Below are 16,551 nucleotides of genomic sequence, written 5' to 3'. Positions count from 1 at the left end.
TGATTTTCTTTGTTAAGCTGTATTTTCATGTTGAACACAGTTGTTTTAAAGCAGATAAGGTAGACAATTTCTAACTTGCATTGGCTGCATAATGACAGACAAGATGGTACAGAGGGAGAAAACTTCCCATTGAGCTGTCAGTGTCTCGTCTGGGTTTGATTCTCGACCTGGTTTGAACGGTCCGATTTCTGCTCCACAGGCAAGATGTTGCAACAATTTGTCATCCTCTGCATGGTCGTTAAACCTTAAACCAAGCATCACGTCTGAGCTTAAGCTGGTGGATGTTAAGGATCCCGTGCAGTCATTTGCAAAAATTAGGCGAGTAATCATCGCCACCCTCACCTTCCTCCCCTGAACAAATCCTAAATTCCTCTCCCAATCGCTTTCAGTGAAATGTCAGGCCTGGCCAGCCAGTTTGTGAGAGGTCTTTATTTAAACTTTAAACCTTCCCCTCATCTGACCCCACAAGGTGGTGGTAGTAGTAGTGGTGGTGGTGGTGGTGTATTGGCTGCATTGTTTATTAGCCCCCTACTGGTTTCACTTACCAGTTTATTATTGTTGAGAGAGAGGAAGACAAATGATGAATTGCAAAAGATGATGGGAATAGAGCCTGTGATTGATGCTCTGAAGAGGAACTTGGTTTGGTTTGGTCTTGTGTTGAGGAAGGATGAAAGTGACTGGTTGAGAAGAGTGATGGAAATGAATGTAGAAGGAAGTAGAGGACGGGGAAGACCGAGAAAGACTTGGCTAAAGATGGTGGAAAAAGAAATGCGGGCAAGGGGGTTAACAAGGAGAGATGCAGAAAATAGGGCAAAATGGAGAAGATTGTCATGGGGACCGCAAGGCTAACCCCCGCTCTAGCAGGGAAAATGGCCTTAAAATGCCTGTTGTTGTTTGTTGTTGTACCGGTTTCACTGGAGGGAACTATAGATTTGCTCTCTGTCCATCTGTCTGTCCCACCTGTGGTTTTCCAGACTTTTTTTCCCCATACCCTTTAACATTTTCAACTGAACCTTAGTACATGGCTTTATTATGACAAGGTACAGAAGGAGTTTAAGTTGTGGGGCATTCTGCCAATCTTTCATGGAGTTATGCCCTTTTTGGACTACGAAAATATCACATATCATACATGGCTCAGTTTTCCAGACATTTTCCCCACACCCTTTTAATATATCAAACTGAAACTTGGTACATTGCCTTATTATAAGTTGCAGAAACTGCAATTTATTCTGTAGCCTTGCATAGCTAAAACAATTTGTCCTGTGTATGGTTCACAATTGCAGAGTGCTTGGAACAAGAACATTCATTAGGGCCAGTAGGGGATGTGTGTATAGCAAAGCAATTCTCCCTCTTGTTTGGTTTGTTTTCCACCCTCTATAAGCTGTATGTCAAAAATAAGTTTATTCTAAAACATCAGCAGTTGATATACCTAAATACACTCATGACATGAAAGTAAAGGTATTTGTTTCCCAAATCCAATTCTGAAACAATTTAAATATTTGAATATGAATGAATGAATGATCGTTTTAAGGCCATTTTTCCCCGCTAGAGTGGGGGTTGGCCTTGCAGGCCCCATGACCTCATGGGGTTCTGTTTGAGGCAATGTTTTTATGGCCGGATGCCCTGCCTGATGCCAACCCTTAGTCGCCTCTTACGATGCGCAGGGATACGGTGTACCTATTCTAAATCGGGGTACACACCGGATCATTCATCCCAGCAAGCTGGTACTCAATTTTCCGACCTCGGAAGGATGACAGGCTGAGTCAACCACCCTGGTGTTAATTCAGCGATCGACCGGGATTCGAACTCAGGATCCTAGGATCCCAAGCTAGCGCCCTAACCGCTAAGTCAACACCAGGCTTAATTTTTTAAATATTTGAATGCAGACCAGAAACGAGAGTCAAGGAAATCTCAATATATATTTTCTGGCAATCTTTTTATTTATTTTTTTGCAATTTGAATCTTTAAAAAAAACCGGAGTATTTGTCTCGACTGCTTTGTTTTCTGATTGAAAAGGTGTGTGCATTATTTATTTTTTTTCATTTCCTTTTTGTATTTGATTGCAATGTCATTTGATGTACTAGGACGTGCCCGTACGTGGGTGCCCGTACGTGCGTGCAAAAAAGCATGCGTGCAAACAACAACAACAAAAAAAAACTTTGAAACCACGTGGCAGTAACGACCACAGAACCCCCCCCCCCCCTCTATTTACATGAAATGGTTTGGTCCATTCGCAACGACCACAGAACCCCCCCCCTCTATTTACATGAAATGGTTTGGTCCATTCGCAAAGCCAAAGCGAACGGCGAACGGCTAAATCGCCATAGCTCGGTAACTACTTCTCCGATTAATTTCAAACCTTGAAAAGGCACATCCTCGGGTCCCCAGCAATATACCTGGCAAGTTTCAAGTATATCGGACCGGTAGTTGTCGAGAAACAGCGGTCACAGACAAACACACACACACACACACACACACACACACACACACACACACACACACACACACACACACACACACAGACACACACACACACAGAGATTACTGGAATTATAGATAGATATCTGTGTCGAGCAATACAGGGGATCAATTCTTGCCATTCTGAGCACGTTCTTTCTTTCCTTCCTTACTCGGATTTGTTGTTGCATTTAAATGTAGCCATCACTATTTCTTGTTCACTCTGCCTTGATTCTTCTTTTTGAGGATTCATGAATTTCACGACTGCATACACTGGCAAACATACTTTCTGCCTATTATTCCATTTCCAGGTTCCCCTTTCATCAATGCCATCATCAACAAAGGTTTTGACGAGCGGCACGCGTACATCGGAGGCATGTTCGGAGCGGGTATCTATTTTGCCGAGAACTCGTCCAAGAGCAACCAGTATGTGTACGGTATTGGTGGCGGTACTGGTTGCCCCGTCCACAAGGACCGATCATGCTACATCTGCCAGCGGTGAGAGCACCCTTCAGCAGTGTCAGGACAGATGTGGCATACATTTTACGCTTTTTGCCATACCATTGGTTATTATAATCAATGATGATGAGGCTGTGCTATAATCCACCTGATCTTAACTAATAAAGATTTAAACTGTACATGATCCTTTTACTTTATTTTTTTTATTTTTAAAGGAAGGAAAAGGAAGATGTACACGAATGACATACTTATGCTTGCATGCATCATCTCATCTTCCCCATATTTCGATTTGGTTATTTGTGTAGATTTTTTTTGTAAACAGTCTAAAGACAAACAAGACCGAAAGCTTAACAGCAGTGTAGCTGTAGTACTCTACTTGCTGCAACGTACAGCTGTCCGTTTGTAAAAACACATGACAGGTTTGACCGCTTCGACGACATGTTCGGCCTGCACGGCATGTAAATTAAAATGTTGGTCGGTGGAGTGGGCTGCCGGCTGCTGTATGCCATAATGACATCGTAGACGTAATAACGTGGTGTGCCGGATGGACACAAAACTGTTGCTTCTTTAAAATATAGAAGATATATTTTAACCTCCAGTAACTTTAAAGTCACTACAAAGGGATTAGTGTTACGATTAGATTTACGATCATATTAACGTTATGTTATCATTATTTCGACAATTATATTGCTATAAAAAAAACCGAGGCCAATTCCTTACTTCTGCGGTTATTAGTACCGTACACCGCTTATCATTGATTAATGAACCATACACCGCTTCAATCCATTAACTTTGCAATAACGACAATGGGATTGCAGTGTTACGATTATATTTAATATTATTATTAATGTTAACGCTATTATTATTATTATTACGAGTGAGATACCCGTGCTACGCACGTGTGGGAGGCCAGAAGCAAACAGGCAATGCAGATACGGCGAATGCTAAAGCATGAAACCAATAAATTCCACATTCCTGTGGCACCTTCAGTCGCACATCAGACATGGACAGCAGGTTTGTGAAGGACTTCAATGAAAAACGTACCCGTTCGCAAACAAACGGGTACGTTCACGTATAGAAACATCGATCATGGGTCCGTGGCGAATCTGCATATGTCGATCCGCGAAGTTCACGTTCAGAAAGTAGAAACCATCACGGCATGTCGTCATTCACTTGAACTCGATATCTCTTTTTTCATTCCAAACAACATAACTCCAATCACAAATTAATCACAAAATAAACTTTTAACAACATTGTTGATGTTTCCTTCATTGTAAAAACTACCAAGTCAACAGTTAAAAGGATTTTGAGCTGATGAGTGTTACGTCCTCGGCAAGATTGATGGAGACAGCGATCTGTTGGCTTATGCACCGCCCAAATAGCGATGTGGAATTCTCTCATGTAGAGATTAAACTCACGTCGTTTGAACTTTGGCCGAGGTCATTATTTACTTTTAATGATGTTTATATACGAATCAAAAAGAAGATAATTGGTTTTGGGTCGTCCTTTCCGCATATCTCGTGGGATTGTGAGTTGGAGAGACGGCCGTGATGGCGGGTAGGGGGTTGGCATTCTCTCAAGCAGGGATTCAACCCATGTCCTTATAAAAGGTCTTTGTCCGAAGTCACCGAGTCCGATCGGTGCAGCTGTGCAGCGATCGGTGCAGCCGTTTGTGCGGCACCCGGGAAAATAACGTTTTGTGGGAGTCCAAACCTGAAAATGCTGGAGGCCAAAGCTGAAATTGGAAAAACAATACAGCCTATTTTACTCCAGGAGATCCCAGGATTACCCACCCAAAATATCATTGCGATCGGTTCAGCCGTTTTTGCGTGCGGTACCTTCGGACGGACGGACGGATGGACGGACATTTGGTGAATTATAGTAAGACTAGTGGGGTCACCCGTGGGAATCCCACGGGTATGGACGTGTGTGACATTTGGACATCTTGATTTACATGCTGCACATTAAATTTTACCAAATGGTTAAAATGGTGGAATGAACACAATTTATTTATTTCACATAATATGTGACCCCTCACTCCTCTCCACCCTCACGCCTCTCCAATTCCACTCCTCCTCACACTCCTCTCCAATACCTCCTCACACTCCTCTCCAATACCTCCTCACACTCCTCTCCAATACCTCCTCACACTCCTCTCCAATACCTCGTCACACTCCTCTCCAATACCTCCTCACACTCCTCTCCAATATCTCCTCGCACTCCTCTCCAATACCTCACACTCCTCTCCAATACCTCCTCACACTCATCTCCAACCCCTCACACTCCTCTCCAACCCCTCACACTCCTCTCCAACCCCTCACACTCCTCTCCAACCCCTCACACTCCTCTCCAACCCCTCACATTCCTCACCAACCCCTCACACTCCTCGCCAACCCCTCACACTCCTCTTCAAATCCTCATACTCCCCTCCAATCGCGCCTCACTCGCCTCTCCAATCGCGCCTCACTCTCTTCTCCAATCGCTCCTCACTCTCCTCTCCAATCGCTCCTCACTCTCCAACTCCTCGCTCCTCTCCAACACCTCCTCACACTCCTCTCCAACACCTCCTCACACTCCTCTCCAACACCACCTCACACTCCTCTCCAACACCTCCTCACACTCCTCTCCAACACCTCCTCACACTCCTCTCCAACACCTCCTCACACTCCTCTCCAATACCTCCTCACACTCCTCTCCAATACCTCCTCACACTTCTCTCCAATACCTCCTCGCACTCCTCTCCAATACCTCCTCGCACTCCTCTCCAATACCTCCTCGCACTCCTCTCCAATACCTCCTCACGCTCCTCTCCAATACCTCCTCACACTCCTCTCCAATACCTCCTCACACTCCTCTCCAATACCGCCTCACACTCCTCTCCAATACCTCCTCACACTCCTCTCAAATAACTCATCGCACTCCTCTCCAATACCTCCTCGCACTCCTCTCCAGTACCTCCTCGCACTCCTCTACAACCCCTCACACTCCTCTACAACTCCTCACTCCTTCGCCAACCCCTCACACTCCTCACCAACCCCTCACGCTCCTCTCCAACCCCTCACACTCCTCTCCAACCCCTCACACTCCTCTCCAACCCCTCACACTCCTCTCCAACCCCTCACACTCCTCTCCAACTCCTCACACTCATCTCCAACCCCTCACACTCCTCTCCAAGCCCTCAAACTCCTCTCTAACCCCTCACACACCTCTCCAATACCTCCTCTCACTCCTCTCCAATACCTCCTCACACTCTTCTCCAATACCTCCTCACACTCCTCTCCGCTCCAATCGGCCCTCACTCTCCGCTCCAATCGCCCCTCACTCTCCGCTCCAATCGGCCCTCACTCTCCGCTCCAATCGGCCCTCACTCTCCGCTCCAATCGGCCCTCACTCTCCGCTCCAATCGGCCCTCACTCTCCGCTCCAATCGGCCCTCACTCTCCGCTCCAATCGGCCCTCACTCTCCACTCCAATAGGGCCTCACTCTCCAACTCCTTGCTCCTCACTCTCCAACCCCTATCTCCTCGCTCTCCAACCCCTCGCTCCTCGTTCTCCAACTCCTCGCTCCTCGCTCTCCAACCCCTCGCTCCTCGCTCTCCAACTTCTCGCTCCTCACTCTCCAACCCCTAGCACCTCGCTCTCCAACCCCTCGCTCCTCTCCAACCCTCCTCATCGTTGTTGCAGCAGCATTCTGTGCGGTTCTCCCGTCTCGTGTGGTCTCTGTGCGTTTCTTGCTACATCCTGTTCAAGTCTGCATTGACGTTCGTCGACGGACTCGTTCGCCCATCATTCGTTTTCTTGCTACATCCTGTTCAAGTCTGCGTTCTTCATCGACCGTCACATTCATTTTGGAAATGGAAGTTTCCACGCAACGCATGAATTGTCACGATCCTCAAGAGGAAGTGTCTCGTAATTATCAAATGACAAATGGCAAGTAAATTACATTGTGAAAATTGAAGATTTCAAATAAACCTATTTAAAGTGTATGCGCACATAACTAATGAAAAAAAAACGAAGAAATATCTCTCAGTAATTTCCTGAAACATATTTTACTTCCGGATAATAATGTTGAATGAAATAAGAAAGAACGAAGATATATATATGTCGTTTTTGTGCCGACTCTTATATAAAAGGTAAAAGTAATATATCTTAACGGAAAAGAATAAGCGAATTTTTAATATATGTCGACATTTGCCCTGAATGTTATTTTAGGTGCTATATTTTCGTGTATCATCGTGTTGCGATTTTATAAATATATATCTCGGCAATTTCCCGTGTGTGCGTGAATGTACTCAATTATTTCTGACACCGAGTCTAAAACCATCGATAAAAATTAAATCAGATGGTGAATTCGAGATAAAATCGTGAGGGTGACTCTCAATGAATGGGCTTTAGTTTACAGGCCTTTGAGAAATCATTTCGTTCGAACAAACGGAAACTTTCTTGGGATTCTCTTCCCGTTTGTTTTCAACCGAGTCTAACACTATGTTAGCGACTGTTAAAAATGAAATGATATATCGAATTAGAATTGAAATAAACCTGTGTGAGAGAGAAAGACAGCATGGGCCTAATTAAACAGGCCTCAAAAGCCATTCGAGGTAATAAAATAAAAAAAACACCTTTAGAGGCCATTTTTCCCCGCAAGCGGGGGACCGTGGTTGTTGTTGTTTTTCGGTACCCTTTTTGAAGCAATGTTTTACAGCCGGATGCCCTTCCTGCCGCCAACCCTTTTTGTCGCCTTTTACGACAAACAGGGAATTACCAGTGAACTGGTACTCAATTAGCCGACCTCGGAAGGATGACAGGCTGAGTCAACCCCCCTGGCGTTAATTCAGCGATCGATCAGCGATTCGAGGTAATAAAATGGTGGATATTTGTTTACCTGAAGCCTCTCCAAGAATGGGTGGAGCTATGGGTGGAGCTACTCTGCAAACGGACTAAGCCACACCCCCGGACAGACGGACAGAATCACCTTCGCCTATTATAATATAGATTATTACGAAAACAACACTACAGTATTAAGAAACCTGGGCTAATTTGTCCGAAGCGGCCTGAAGGTGAGGCATGAAGCCTAAGGCCTATACGTAATGTGTTGTTGGAAGATCCGTAACGTCTATGCTTTTGATATTTGATGATCATTTTAACAATCGGTTTGTTTGTGTTTCACACTGAATGAAAAATGTAAAGGCAGAGCATGGTGATTGTGATATTTGACAGGTTCGACGATATGTTCGGCCTGTACGGCATAGGAATAAAAATGGCGTGTGGAGTCAGCCGCTGTACCGCATCAGACGTAATCACATCGCCCTGTCATGTGACTAGATCCTCAGCTCTGATTGGTATACGTTTGAGGGGACATACATACATACATACATATGGACAGACAAACACTGTTCTAGATGGATTTGCCCTATGGGCTATGCCGTAAAAAGTATTCTGGTTTTGTGTAAACTATTATAACCTTCAGTGCTGAAAGGCAGTTAATATTTGTCCATTGGTGCATGGGTATAAGTTTCCCTTTTGCCTTCATCAGCATCTTGTGATGCATGTTGCTTCAAAGGTTTTGTTTAATCTCGCTTTGCAGATTATTTTTGGAAACCCGAGGACTCTTAGCTTTGGAGATGCTATTTGGGAAGCTCTTTAAACATTTAAATGTCATCCAAATTGTAAAGTACGTTTTTACTCTCCAACAGGCAGATGTTGTTTTGCCGCGTGACGCTGGGAAAGTCATTTTTGCAGTTCAGCGCCATGAAGATGGCACATTCTCCACCAGGGCACCACTCTGTAATCGGGCGGCCCAGTGTCAACGGGCTCGCTTTTGCTGAGTATGTTATTTACCGAGGAGAGCAGGTAGGCTGTCGTGCAAATCCTACAAGTTTCACTTCTCTCATTACACCTCTTGTAAGATGACAATTTCCTCATTTTTAAGCCAGATGGAAATTCTAAAGCGATTATGTATTTTAAATTGCAACTGAATTGAAGCGATAAAACAATGAATAGGATGTGGGCAACTTTTGCACATATTTATGTTGTCATAATTTATGGTTTTCTCGGTGTTGAAATGGTTCTGTTCACATTCTCTTGCTTTGAACCTCTTCTTTCATTTATTTTTATTTTTTTATCACAATATAACATATGTTACGGTTTATTTGTCTCGCCCCAAAGGGGATGTAAGACTGCTGTGATGACTGACCCTGTCTGTCTGTCTGTATCTATATATTTTCCCTTTAAAAAAGTTTTTTTTTTTCTGCAATCACTTGTCCAATCGATGTGAAACTTCAAACATAGGAGGGACTCCCCATGCACTTCGAATGTATCTTTCAATCCTGAGAAGTCCCACATCTTCTCTTTCTGAAAGGACCATTTCGCAAACCCTCCAATCTACTTCTCACCAACCCTCTCAAAAAGGTTCAGTCACTCAATCTCTTGGGTCTCACTCTCAGCCATGACCTCTTTGTCAAGCCACATTTAGGCTTTCAAGATCATGGGAATCTCTCGTGATGAAGCTGTTGCCAACAGTTGGTGGTCTCTTTGTCTTCTCCCACCTCATTTCTGGTCTTGCACTCTCTGCCCTTTCTGTGGTTTCCCACCCCCACCCCTCTCCCCCCCCCCCCCCTCCTCCCCCCACAGGTATCTGCAGGATGCATGTGGTCCACCAGCAACCCCATCTGAGTGAATGAGTGAAACTCACAAAATCCAGAACCATTGCTCACCTCCACTCATTTATTCCTCATTTTTTTTCCTGCCTGTGGAACTACCTTCCACACTCTTCAATCTCATTCTTCTCTCCAGGTCTTCAAGACAGCTGTTCACCAACATCTCAAGTCATTCCCAATCCAAAAACCAAAATTTTGCTTATGCATCCATATTGTCTACCCCTCGCATTTTCCCATACCCCTTACATTTTCCCATACCCCTTGCATTTCCCATACCCCTTGCATCTTCCCATACCCCTTGCATATTCCCATACCCCTTGCATTTTCCCATACCCCTTGCATTTTCCCATACCCCTTGCATTTTCCCATACCCCTTGCATTTTCCCATACCCCTTGCGTTATCCCATACCCCTTGCGTTTTCCCATACCCCTTGCAATACCCATACTCCTTGCGTTTACCCATACCCCTTGCGTTTTCCCATACCCCTTGCATTTTCCCATACCCCTTGCGTTTTCCCATACCCCTTGCATTTCCCATACCCCTTGCGTTTTCCCATACCCCTTGCGTTTTCCCATACCCCTTGCGTTTTCCCATACCCCTTGCATTTACCCATACCCCTTGCATTTACCCATACCCCTTGCATTTCCCATACCCCTTGCGTTTTCCCATACCCCTTGCATTTTCCCATACCCCTTGCATTTGCCCATACCCCTTGTGTTTTCGCATACCCCTTGCGTTTTCCCATACCCCTTGCGTTTTCCCATACCCCTTGCATTCCCCATACCCCTTGCGTTTTCCCATACTCTTTGCATTTGCCCATACCCCTTGCGTTTTCCCATACCCCTTGCAATACCCATACTCCTTGCGTTTACCCATACCCCTTGCGTTTTCCCATACCCCTTGCATTTTCCCATACCCCTTGCGTTTTCCCATACCCCTTGCGTTTTCCCATACCCCTTGCGTTTTCCCATACCCCTTGCGTTTTCCCATACCCCTTGCATTTACCCATACCCCTTGCATTTACCCATACCCCTTGCATTTCCCATACCCCTTGCGTTTTCCCATACCCCTTGCATTTTCCCATACCCCTTGCATTTGCCCATACCCCTTGTGTTTTCGCATACCCCTTGCGTTTTCCCATACCCCTTGCGTTTTCCCATACCCCTTGCATTCCCCATACCCCTTGCGTTTTCCCATACTCTTTGCATTTGCCCATACCCCTTGCGTTTTCCCATACCCCTTGCGTTTTCCCATACCCCTTGCATTCCCCATACCCCTTGCGTTTTCCCATACCCCTTGCGTTTTCCCATACCCCTTGCGTTTTCCCATACCCCTTGCATTTTCCCATACCCCTTGCGTTTTCCCATACCCCTTGCGTTTCCCATACCCCTTGCATTTGCCCATACCCCTTGCATTTCCCATACCCCTTGCGTTTTCCCATACCCCTTGCGTTTTCCCATTCCCCTTGCATTTCCCATACCCTTTGCATCTCCCATACCCCTTGCGTTTTCCCATACACCTTGCATTTCCCATACCCCTTGCGTTTTCCCATACCCCTTGCGTTTTCCCATACCCCTTGCGTTTTCCCATACCCCTCATTGGTACCTGCATTCCTTGTTTGTCGGTCTCGGTCTACCTACGCCCTGCTTTTGGCATTTCCCCTTTCTCCGGCTGTTCCTTTTGTTATGCTGGGTCCTGATCTGTTGTGTGTCATAGCTCTTCCATGAGCCTTGACCGTGTATAAAAAGGCACTTTCTAGTGCTGGAAAGTCCTGGAAAATCGAGAAAATGTTGCAATTAGAGGTAATTGTTAATTCCACCGAAAGAACGTTTCCATTTCTAACTTCCCCATGGGACTTACGAAAGCCAAGTCGAAATGGTTTCTCGTGTGTCATGCATAAATTATGCAAGTGCTTATGGACGTTCCGATTAAGCAGGACGTAGCTACTTCACATGCACACTGCTGATTTTAAAGGGAAAGGAAGATAATTTAAAGAGGGTCAAAACTTTGCTGTTTTAATTCCTCGTGTCTGAGTCACGCCAGCGTCCGGGATTGGCTCGTGAATGAGTCTGTTCACAAGGCTAGATGCAGGATCTACGAGAAGACATTCAATATCGGAAATATGGTGGAAAAGCGCACTATGGAGTCACGTGAGGGGTTCCAAGCACCAGAGCATGCATGGTGCCACATAAGATTACAAATGATTCGTGCAACTCGCCATATTGTGACATTGGAAGAGGTTGTCACTTTTACATAAAACATGTGTATTAGAGGTCCTGGAAAACAACGTTTTTGCCTTAGAAAGCTTGGAATCTGATCTTCCATGGTTGTGCGAACAATGTTACAGGATCGGCACTGTAACTATAGTTTCTAGGCATTGAATGACTGCCTGGACTTTTGATACTTTATGATCATGTCACACTGTCTGACTTGATTGGATGTTGAAATTAATATTAAGTTGTGTAATGGCAATGCAAACCATCAACAACACTGTATTCTGTTGTAGTAGTTGTTCATACGCTGAAGAAGCGGTGTTTCCTTCGTGCCTTTTCTTCTCCCCTCTACACCCACCTCCTTTTGTTGCCCCCCTCCACGACTCCTGCATTTACCTCCTCCGTTTTTGTTAGTTTTGCACCTCTCCTATCCTGCCACCCCACCCCCTCCCCCAAGTGTTCATTTTTGTTTGTCGAGTTGAGGGTTGCTTATCTTGGGAATAGTGGGAAAGTATTACCACTATTCACCCCAAATCCACTTTTTTGAAATACCAACTGCTTTCCTGGAAGTCTTTGGTGTCCTTGCGTTTTATACCTATCCTGCCTCCCCCCCCAAGCCCTCTCCCTCCCACACATCTCCCGATGTCCCTGCTCTCAAATGGTGTGTTTGTGTGCTTCCTCCCCTTCTCTCCCCATCTTGTCTGCCGCTCCCCTTTTTATATACTTTGTTTGCTTGTTTGTTTGATTTGTTTGTTTGATAAATGTTAGCTCTTTCACGAGCCTCGATTCTGTATACAAAAAAAAAAAAAAAAAGGAAGGAAAAGGCATTATTGTGTTTGGATTTGTGTAAGAAAGGACAGATGTCTCAGATGTGCTGTCATCTTTACATACGTGATGACAAATGATCTCAAATGAATAATTGATTGCTGGGCAATGCATCTTTAAAAAATTGACGTTCTTTTTATCATGCAGGCATATCCAGAATACCTGATCACATACCAGATCCTGAAGCCTGACAGTAATACGGACTCTGCATCAGCGGCAGCCCAGCAAGCTTAATAATCCATTGTCAGACCTTGTGTACATATACGTTTTGGCAGTAAATCTGCTTGCCCTGGACAAATGCCGAGAACCTGGCACAAATGCCGAGAACCTGGCACAAATGCCGAGAACCTGGCACAAATGCCGAGAACCTGGCCGACACGCCTTGAAGTCTAACGCGGTGGCCGCGTCTTTTTGCCTGCGCATCGGAAACGGAAAAAAACTTCAGTCGACGAGATGCGATTCTGAACAACTCGCTAGCACTTTCGTAGGAGAGCGTGCAGTGGACCGCTCTGTTTGTGCAAGACTACCTTCGTCCTCAGTGTAGGTTTCATCGTTGCTTTGCGTGTGTGGGCGAGTTTCTGCCTTTGTATGTTTTAATTGTTCAGAATTTAATTAAAGATGAGCAAATTTCCTTTTATTATTTGAGGACTTTCTGTGAAAGTTTATTGCAACGATACTTTAGAATCTGGCATTCTCTGCTGCAATTCTGTTCAAGCGTCGGTTATTGCCATGCAAGAGTGACACAATGCAATAACTTATGTTTGTTAAATAATTGTTCTGTAGTACATTGTAATATTAAATCCTATATGTATGCGTCTTGTATAAATGTCCAGACACCGACAGCTCAACATAATTCGACTTATTTATATTGCGTGACGATTTGATGCCTTTGAACGACATTGTTTCCTGAAATTTGAAGCCACTCGTCGTGGTTGTTGAACATTGTTTATGATTCGTACAATGAAGGTAAGATTGGACGGAGTGGAAAAACCATCCATAAATCTGCAGCAAAGTGACATTAAACGCTCCCTTTCAACTGAATAACACAAATCCATTCTCAATTTTTGCCCTGAGCGTGTCTTTTGAGTCTTTCATCATCAAGATGGACACTCCTGATGATATACCATGATTATGGAAGGGAAATATTTTATTGTTTTTTCTTTTTATTCTTATTTTTTAATCCTTACACACACTAACGTTGGGTCAGCAAAGCCCAACCTAAATCCACCACTGGAGGTTTGAGTATTTTTGGCAAATGCAAAATTCCCTTTTGGTCAAAATTGGTACCATCCTATTGAAATCACCGATTACACTAATTGCTTACCATAAACGTGGGACATTTTGCTTACGTAATGTCAGTTCATTTCGATCATGCTATTGGATCACATTGAAGCTGCACATGCACAGATTTCTTTAAAGGTTGGTCTTCATATTCTGCAGTTTTTGCAGGTGCTCGAAGATTGTGGGCAATGCATGTTAATGTTTATAGTTTCATCCTTGCCTTTGTGGTGCCGTCTCCTCGGCAGTCATCCTTTGCTTGTATATTTCGCCTGTAATGGCATAAGTGTTTGTGAATGGTTAATCCAATAAAATATTCGGTACTCTTGTAAAAATCTTCATCCGATTTAGGTAGATTGTGTGTACATCTCTGGCTTTTGAAGAAAGGAAGTGAAACCCTCATGAGACACAATATGGAGTGAGTGAGGGGGAGGACGATGCTTGTCTCTAAAATGTGTAAGGAAGTCTCGGTTTCATAATGCTACATGTCAAGGAGAGACGCATGGATAATACTAGAAAGTCACTCGGTAGAGCGCATACCTCCGCCAGGCTGAACAGTTTATGTTTTGTATCCCAATGATAGGCCAGATCTGGATTCGGACCTGAACCAAAATCTAATCGGCTTGTTCTCGTCACCTAACCAACTCGTCCACCGAGTTTCGTCATGTCTCCTCCATAACTCATTATATATCGTTTTTAGCCCGATCTCTCAATCGTGAAGAATCACTTTAAAAATTAAATAACTCTCATATCCGAATCCATATTCAGATCTTCACTAAGATCGAATCGATTAGTCCTTGTCACACACCCAACCTGTCCACCAAGTTTCGTCCAAATCCGTCCATAACTTTTTGAGATATCATGCTATTTATCGTTTTTGGCCCTACTGTATCTCCCAATGATGAAGAATCATTTAAAAATTCTACTAGCCGGATCCGGATCTTCACCAAAATCTAAGCATTTCGTCCGTGTCACATACGCTACCTCTCTGCCAAATTTCCCCCGAATCCGTCTACAACTCTTTGAGATATCTTTTTCACAGACAAACAAACAAACAGACAGACAGGGGTGAAAACATTACCTTCGTCCACCTTTGGTGGCGAAGGTAACAAAGGAAAAGTGTCAGCAATTGGTTTCAATGTCCGTGTTAATCTTTTCTGTCATTTCTTGAAACTAATGGAATAACATGCTTCAATAAGTCCACGTCAATACAAATTACTCATCTTGGCAAAAGGAGGGACAAAGTTTTAACCTGCAGTGAATTACATATGAAGGGAATAAACCAGGATATGTAGTCCGTGGATTGTAATCCAGTGAGTTATTTTCCCACACAAGAGCGAGGCTCATGGAAAAGCAGGAAAAATGATTGTGGATCAGCAGTGAGGAGTTTGTACACCAAACCTGGAAGATTGGCATTTTGACTATCTCAAACCATACGTATAAAATACCGTATTTAACAACTTGTACAACAATATTCCAAATCGTTTTTGTGATATGACTATAAAGGAATGTGATAACCACAAATGTCTGCTGTTTCTCTCAAGGATGATGATGTATATTTGATAGCATTCCAGCTGTATCAACTCGAACGTGTCTGTTTTACACTTGACTGTTTAACCTGCTGGGTGGAAACGATGAACAATGGAGGTTGAAATTCCAAATCATTGTATTACTCGATCCGACTTCCCATTGCACCTGTGCTCACCCTCGACTGCTCCAGCTAAAAATATTGACTTTCTGTGCTCGAGTTATCCAAACATTTGCCCCCATACACGTGACGATAATGTGCAAAAATCAAGTTTGCCAGGAAACGATGCTTGTTTGATTTTTGTTTTGTGCAATATCTTTAACGTTCATGGTTTATCAAAAGGCCGTTCGTGGAATGTCTCCATATTTTATGTAAGAATGTGGTTTTAGTTGGATCTAATTCCGTTTGACCTCAACACCAAACGGCAAAGTGGAAAGAACATGTTTTATGACCCATCTCTATCAGTCCTTGAGATGCATTTAGTCTGATTATGTAATTGTTCATAAAGTTCTGCCTTTGAACCTACAATTGCCCAAACAGGTGTCTAATTTCACCTCAAGCGCGATAACCTGGAAGCACAGAAAGAAGTGGGCATGGGGAGGGTTAACGAGAGTAGAGAAAATATGCATCATGGGTGGTAAACTGGGAGATGGTGGTAAACAGCAGTTGATATTAAATCCTTCCTTTTGATCTTGATCTCTGATCATCAATTTGGTTTCAGACCAGGTCACTCTACTCTGGGCATGCTGCTCCTACTCAGCCAACAATGGATGGAGGCCCTCAATGTCAGACATAAGATTAGGGCTGTCTCTCTGAACATACCTCATGCTTTCGGTAGTCTGGCATCATAAGCAATGAAGCGGTGTTTCCTTCGTGCCTTTTCTTCTGCCCCTTCGTCCCCCCTTACACTCGCCTCCTTTTCTTGACCCCTTCATGAGTCCTTTAATAACTCTATGCCTATGGCATCCAAGGGCCAACTACACCCATGGCTTACTGACTTCCTCTACTCTCGTAGCCAACTTGTGGGACTCAATGAAATTCTTTCGTCTTCTCTCCCTGTAAAGGCTAGAATTCCCCAAGGCAGTGCCCGAAGCACTCAACGAAATTCTTCTGGGCCCAATACTATTCCTGGTCT

At 44.2% G+C, this 16,551-nt stretch overlaps 1 protein-coding gene across 1 annotated transcript in view; it reads left to right on the top strand.

Annotated features, from left to right (window-relative positions):
• The window catches only part of TNKS2 (tankyrase 2), a gene marked incomplete in the record, with an annotated part of 278,608 nt that extends 262,906 nt beyond the window's left edge, over window positions 1–15,702 (top strand). Inside the window, 3 exon segments of the mRNA XM_078772377.1 lie at window positions 2,769–2,955; window positions 8,609–8,765; window positions 12,758–15,702. Coding sequence (XP_078628503.1) covers window positions 2,769–2,955; window positions 8,609–8,765; window positions 12,758–12,844 — 431 coding nt within the window.
• Between the last annotated feature and the right edge of the window lie 849 nt (window positions 15,703–16,551).

This window comes from Myxine glutinosa, chromosome 2 (assembly GCF_964187855.1).
Source record: "Myxine glutinosa chromosome 2, kmMyxGlut1.1, whole genome shotgun sequence".
In the NCBI taxonomy this organism is placed as follows: domain Eukaryota; kingdom Metazoa; phylum Chordata; class Myxini; order Myxiniformes; family Myxinidae; genus Myxine; species Myxine glutinosa.
This window is presented reverse-complemented; position numbering and strand designations above follow the sequence as displayed.